This window comes from Acanthisitta chloris, unplaced genomic scaffold (genome assembly GCF_000695815.1).
Source record: "Acanthisitta chloris isolate BGI_N310 unplaced genomic scaffold, ASM69581v1 scaffold25330, whole genome shotgun sequence".
Classification (NCBI taxonomy): domain Eukaryota; kingdom Metazoa; phylum Chordata; class Aves; order Passeriformes; family Acanthisittidae; genus Acanthisitta; species Acanthisitta chloris.
In genome coordinates, this window is record NW_008653706.1 from 7,433 (window position 1) to 14,521 (window position 7,089).

At 39.9% G+C, this 7,089-nt stretch overlaps 1 protein-coding gene across 1 annotated transcript in view; it reads right to left on the reverse strand.

Moving 5' to 3' along the window:
• Positions 1 to 899: 899 nt before the first annotated feature.
• Positions 900 to 7,089, reverse strand: part of PABPC1 (poly(A) binding protein, cytoplasmic 1) — a 10,275-nt gene continuing 4,085 nt past the window's right edge. The window contains exons 5-14 of the mRNA XM_009082166.1: positions 6,092 to 6,229; positions 5,912 to 6,007; positions 5,223 to 5,495; positions 5,041 to 5,134; positions 4,798 to 4,908; positions 3,682 to 3,836; positions 3,167 to 3,251; positions 2,879 to 3,009; positions 2,492 to 2,587; positions 900 to 1,340 (exon numbers count right to left, since the gene is read on the reverse strand). Coding sequence (XP_009080414.1) covers positions 2,495 to 2,587; positions 2,879 to 3,009; positions 3,167 to 3,251; positions 3,682 to 3,836; positions 4,798 to 4,908; positions 5,041 to 5,134; positions 5,223 to 5,495; positions 5,912 to 6,007; positions 6,092 to 6,229 — 1,176 coding nt within the window. The 3' untranslated portion in view covers positions 900 to 1,340; positions 2,492 to 2,494. The remainder of the gene's footprint in view (positions 1,341 to 2,491; positions 2,588 to 2,878; positions 3,010 to 3,166; positions 3,252 to 3,681; positions 3,837 to 4,797; positions 4,909 to 5,040; positions 5,135 to 5,222; positions 5,496 to 5,911; positions 6,008 to 6,091; positions 6,230 to 7,089) is intronic.

Consider the following 7,089-nt stretch of genomic DNA (forward strand, 5'->3'; position numbering starts at 1 on the left):
AAGCCATTTGATTAGAAATATCCGACTCAACGGACTAAGCCGTCTTATCCACAGGATTTTTACTATGTGAAAAGCATCATCTTTTGGCTGCTGTGTATTCAGTTTTTAGTGCATCAGCACCTGAAGCCTCACCATTTATTTGTTCTAGGAATGCCATATGTGTTCTTATGCTCATAGTAATGGCATTTTGCAACACTATTGCAGCCAATCCTTGCAAATATCCGACTCAACGGACTAAGCCGTCTTATCCACAGGATTTTTACTATGTGAAAAGCATCATCTTTTGGCTGCTGTGTATTCAGTTTTTAGTGCATCAGCACCTGAAGCCTCACCATTTATTTGTTCTAGGAATGCCATATGTGTTCTTATGCTCATAGTAATGGCATTTTGCAACACTATTGCAGCCAATCCTTGCTCATTCAGCTCTATCCATAGGACTTGCCTCCACCTCAGGGTTCATTACTCTAGATCTAAAGACACAGCCAGACACCAATGCAGAGATTGTTCCTTCCACCAGCACTGTGAGAATGAGCTGCACCATGTGCAGCTGGTTAAATAGCACCACGTGTTGGTATGTTACACAACTCCAACACAGGTCTTTTATGTTAACATCTCTTCCTGATAATCTCCAAGTAGGGTATTTTAAAGGTCTATTCTAATTAGATAACAACAAGTGCTCAGACACTGTGCTATTAAGGATTTAAACCCAGATATGGATCTAGCTACTCTTTTAATTGGTTTTAATGCCTAAGTTTATATTATCAGTAACAGGTGGGTAAATGTAGGCTAATCTTCTCTACAAACCACTAAAACATACTACAGAGTGGGATCCTGACTTGGCATTCTGAATGACAACCTTAGGAGAATTACACTGCACAAAAGAAACCATAACAAGTCAGTCAGTGTTTAAGGAATTTTTATTAAACCAAGAATTTTATAATCCAAATTATGTTTCTTTGCTCAGCTATCAATTCTCACTGTCAACTAAAACAGTGGTGATATTCTGAGCTTTTCCACAGTAAAGAATTACAAAATTAAAGAAAGGAATGCTTTAAATTTTTGTACTGTGCTGAAAATTCTTTTCCCCCGGGTTTATAAAACATTAATTTGTATTTTTTATTTTACTATTTTTTTTTAGATTTTAAATCAATAAGTAATCTAGGACTGGCACTTGTTTCGCTAGTCCTGGCGTTGCTCTGTACGTAAGCTTCAAAGTTTCCTTTCCTTTTTTTATTTATTTTATATTTTGCAATGTTTTTCTCAATATTTAATAGTTTTTCCATGTTTAGATTTTTTTTTCTTCGGTGAAGCGAAGTTCTAGATTGTAGTCCCGGATCTTTCTGCAAACAAAAACAATGCTGTTAGGTTTCACAACTAAAGCAGCTCCTCGTGTTTTCTGCCATACCTTCTGCAGCTCAACACCAGGCAGCACTCTGGGCTTTCACAGAATCAATCTGAGCATTGCTTTACAAGCACTGTATCACAGGTACCCCACTTCTTAGAGGCATGAGAAGTGAAGTATTCAAAGTCTGAGATCCTTGGTAAGACAAAACTGACTCTAGAACCACTGCCTTAGACAACAGCCAAGCACAATGCTTGTTACTGTGACTAACTTGACCACAGGTCACCTCTGCTCTTGAGGTCAACAGACTGAGGCTCATCAAATAACTACTATACTATTTTCAATTTCCAATTCCTAAAACACCATGGAGCAGAAAGTGTAATGGTCTCAAAGTTTGGTCATAATTTAGGAGAGAACTTATTCAGCACTTGTTTATCTCCAGTGTGAAAGCGTCACTAGCAACAAAAAGTGTAAAAAATGACTCAAATTCTGCCTCTAAAAGGAAAATGGCAGAAATTGAAATATCCAGAAAATTCTAGGTGATAAATGTTAAAGCAGGTGCCTTCAAATGACAGGTGTAAATGTGAAAGTAAGTTCATAAACAGGAAAACCTAACTAGACTGAATAGAGAATATTTCACATTTTCCCGTCAAAATTGTAAAGGTACCACCTCTTGGCTCTTTCTGCCATGCACAATTAAGATACCAACCCCCACAGAAGGCAATAAAGGAACATCAGTATTTTAATTTACATTAAAGTTAAATATAGTTTAGTATATATACAAACTATAGTGTAAATAAGCTATCTAATTTCTAAGGAAAAATGGGGTTGGAGTACCACTTTAAGCTTACTTCCACTCCACAAGTTCCTCTCAAAAAACAGTATGAATAGTAGTGTTTCACAGAACTGCCCATTTTTGCACACACGCCTAGAACTAATTCCAGCTAAATACACTGTTAAAAACAATGACACGTCAGTAGCTTTTGCTAACCAAGAGCTACAGAACTGGACACCAGGACTGAACACAGAAGTTTGCCATTTTTTGTGGCTGCAAATGACACAGAGCCTGGACACACACTGCTTGTAAGGCCATGGACAGAGAACTATTGCCTCAGACAACCTGTAGACTACAGTACTCAGAAGACTTACTTATTAAACACTTGGAACCCCAGTAGGGTTATTAACTGCCTTTTGAGCAGCCTCTTTAGCTTGGTGGGCTTGTAGTACGGCTACAGCTTCATCAACCTGTTAAGTAAAAAAGAAAAATTATTAATGGGAAGCTCAGCAATGTCTGTATATTTAAGTTAATAATACAGTGTAAATTATACATACAAACAATGCCTGCATTGTTAGAAAGAGCAGGATACATTACAGTTCCAGCTCACACCATTTAAGTCACTGCCACCTTCTGAAAGAGGATACTCTTGCCCTGAGCTTCAGAGCACTGCTGCTATGCACTGTGCCAGCATAAACACCTGTTAGACCAGTGTGGACATAGCCACCGACCAAACCAGTGTAAGGCAGAAGTTCACCTACCTTCGAACGAAGAGACTCAGGAGACTCGAGCATGTGGAGGAGTTCAGAGTTGTCAATCTCCAACAACATACCAGTGATCTTACCCGCCAGAGTAGGGTGCATGCTTTGAATGAGGGGAAAGAGACGTTCACCTAGAGGGAACAAAGCTCATCAGTGACAAATTTCTTCCGACAAACACAGCCCAGACTTAAGGGAAAAGGGAAACAAACACCTTGTTCTACTGCTAAAACCATTTTTTCTGCAGTTCAAGATGGACAAAATGCAGAGAGAAATGTATCATGTACATACCTAACATCTGCTTTTGTTCTTGTGGAGGGGCAGAAGCCAACATGGAAGCAGTCAAGGGTTCCTGACCTTGCACATGGACAGCAGGCTACAAATTAACACCATTTGAAAATTAAATTCTGGTTCATAATTAAGTACAGTTTCAAGTATCCAGTATTTCACAGCTCAGCATAACAATGCCCACACTGTCAGAAACATGAAGGAAATTACAACTAAATCAATTTAATCAGGTAGTACTGGTCAAAGCTGAATGATGTGAAGATTACTATCAACCACTCCACTGAAGAGCAAACACAAGGATTTAGGCTAAGGTATCAGGCAACTATGGAAAATATGAAGTAACACAGATTCAAATCCTGTCTCAGGTGAACTTGAAATAAATATACCTAAGCCCTTTACTCTGCTGCCATGCTGCAGAGCCTGAATGACTTTTAAGTGCCTCCCACCCGCATACCTCAGCCACCTTCCTCTGCAAAAAACATTAGTAAAAGCACAGAGCAGTTCCCCAAATCACATACCTGCTGCATAGCAACCTGTGGCTGTGTGTTAAGATGCTGCTGAGGATTGCGAACACCTGCAGCATATTTGTACTGTGGAACTGTGCGTACAGCAGGAGTAGCTGCAGTAGCTGCTGCTGCAGGACGTGGACCCATGGTTTGTGTTGATGTATTAGCTGAAAAAAATAGAAATTTATTTCCATATGTGAGTAATTATTATTTTTTTTATTTAGTCTGCAATGCACAAGTTAAAAGCACAACAAACCAACTCGAACTCAGTAGTATTGTCAGCTGTCACATCACTGGTTGTATCCCAAGGTTCAAAGCTCAAAATTTACTACTGGATGCTACTTGCCAGTCACTTCACTCATGAACTGCTTTTCTTACATGCTATTGAAAGAAACATCTGCAAGAAAAAATCCACTTGGTTGAATATTAATTTGATTTCATTCTAACCAAAAGGAGACTTGATTTCCTGGGTACATTATGTCAACCGTTCTAAAAAAGATACTCCTAGGAAGTAGATATCTGTCTAGTATCATCTGAGAGAATTACACCTCCAGAGAGGTTGTGGACTCCCCATCCCTGGAGGTGTTCAAGACTAGGCTGGATAACTTGGCCTAGTGAAAAGTATCCCTGCCTGTGGCAGGGGGGGCTGGAACTAGATGATCTTTAAGGTCCCACTCCAACCCAAACCACTCTGTGATTACAATCAATTCTGGTTCATTCAGTGGTGTGCAGATACTGAACACATGATACTGGCCCACACTATTCTATGACTAAGTACTGTGAGTTAAAAATCATATAATCCCAGTACTTCCACGTGCAACCTATTATTACGACTGCCACAACAATGTTGAGAAATGGCAGTAGCCATCATCCAGTGTTACTAAAGCATACACTGTAAGAAAGGCTTCATCCTAAAGAGATGGGAACACAGCTGGAGTCTTTCCTGGGACTGTATTTAAAGGAGCTACTAGAAGGTGATTGCACCTTATTCACTTAGTAAGAGCTGGAAAAGGAGGGAGGTGTTACCACAGGTGATGTTGAACTTAGGGATGCTTTTGAGAGATCATTCTGGATCAGCAGAACTCAACTAGAAGTCTAATACTTAAAGCTGGCATAACTCATACTCACCAACACGCTGTGTGGACATGACTCGTGGAACTTGTGAAGAGGCTGGTCTCATGGTACTGAAGGGTGGTCTGGGTGCTGCTGGGCGGATAGCACCAGGCATGTTTTGGAATGCTGCGGTTTACAAGAAATACATTGTTACATGCTAAAACGCTGCATGGTAACAACATGACAAAGAGAGACTGATCCTGCAATGCCATGAAAATGTACTTAAAAGTGCAAAGGTAAGAGGTAAAAGGGACTTACGATGAGGTCTGGCACCCTGAGCAGTCCAGCGAGGACTTGGCCTAGCAAGTTGAGCGAGCTGGTTAGTAGGGTAGTACGCAGCACGGTTCTGAGTCTGTCAAACAAAAACATCAGGTAACTTTGCTGTCTGTGAGAGACACGCTGAACATACAAAGCATTCAGTTACTCATCTCTACACGTACCTGTGGGATAGCTGCCATGAAGTAACCTGAAGGAGGTGCTGGCTGGTAAGGGTTGATTACAGGATTGGGTACTGCTCTTACACTTGCCATTCTCTGCATGTACTGGTTGGTGAGGTGAGCTTGGCGCTCCTCTTTGCGCTGGGCTAGAGCTACATATAATGGTTTAGTAGCCACAATTCTACCATTCATTTCTGTGACTGCTTTGGTGGCTTCTTCTGGTGACGAAAAGCATACAAAGCCAAATCCCTTGCTGCGGCCACCTTCCATCATGACCTGTCAGTACAAAATTGAGTTTTAAAACTAAACGTCCTGTCATATCTGCTCAACTCGCACGAGTTTCTTTTTTCAGCCTTCTAGAAGGCTACAGGTTTGTTTTACTGAATTACTTATGAAGAAGAGCATTACTGCTTAACTAATAGCTGTTTACTGAATACAGACTAAAACCTCAGTGAAATAATGAGCACATTATTACACTGAAAAGATGCAATTTTCCCCACATTAATATCAGTACTCAGTTTATGTCAAGAAAGGACGATGACATGGTGTTTAACCCAAGATGTACAATAGAAAGCAGATGTCCACATAAGTAGTCAGTGATATCTGTTAGTCAATTAAATAAATCACTTTTCTTTCATGAAGGGTCACTGTTCATTTTCAGAGAAAGAATGAGCACAATCTATGAACTTTACCTTTGCACTAGTGATTGTACCAAATGGGGAGAACTCTTTTCGGAGACGCTCATCATCAATTCCATCATCAAGATTTTTCACATAAAGGTTTACACCCTAAGAAAACAGGCAAGTAAGTTATTTTTGTGTAAATCTCAAAACAGCATATAATAAAGCTACCCCTCTTGAATTAAAACAGACCTGGTATCTGGTGATCCTGTCCTGCTTCATTTGTTCGAACTTGCGCTTCAGCTCCGTCTGTCTTTCCACCTTTTTCTGAGCCCGGCCAACATAGATTTGTTTCCCATTGAGCTCTTTCCCATTCATCTCATCCACAGCCTTCATTAAGAAATGACATGTTAGCAATGCCCTGTACTCCAATGTTTTCCAAACATACAGAAAAATACAAATTAAATATAAAAATTACATAAGGATTCCAGAAAAACAGCCAATCCACCTTAAAATATCACTAATTGAAACAAAACACCCCAAGAGTTCCCCACTTAAGGCAACAGGGAAATTACCTTCCAAGTATGCTTCTGCCCAATTCGAGACAAGTCATGAGGATGCCAAACACTTTTCATATGAAGTTAGAGGGAAAAAACCCAAGTCACACAAGAAGAACTATTTCTCCAGCCTTACCTTGCTAAGTGCAGAGAAAAGTAGAGCTTTTCAACTTCATTTGCTTAATTTGCCTAGTTCTACCTTTAAAACTAACATCTGAAACTGTAGTATCTAACAAATCTTCCTATACTATATGTTAAGCTATAGATGGCATATATGGCTTTTTTATGTTATTTAAAACACCCAACATGTGATTCTAACTACTGTAAGACAAACAATTCATCAGTGAATGTGTGCAAGTCTGAAAAACTTAGATGCAAGAGAGGATCTGTTCTAATCTCTTCCTTGTACACTTGCAGTACTGACAAGTCACCAAAACACCTTTTGAAAAGCAAACTTTGTTGCCATGATTCCTTCTGTGCCAAGCTGTTCTCCTGATGCTACACCCCTACTGACACAGGGAACTGAGGCCTCAAAGCAACCAGCTGACACAGAATGAAGGCATACAGCATACTGGCATGTTATAGACATATAGAGGAATAAAATGGACCCTTCTCCATATCGAAGCAGCGTCACAGGGCTCTATGACTATGTTCTTAGAGCTGTGCCAAACATGCACTATAAAACTAATGGCT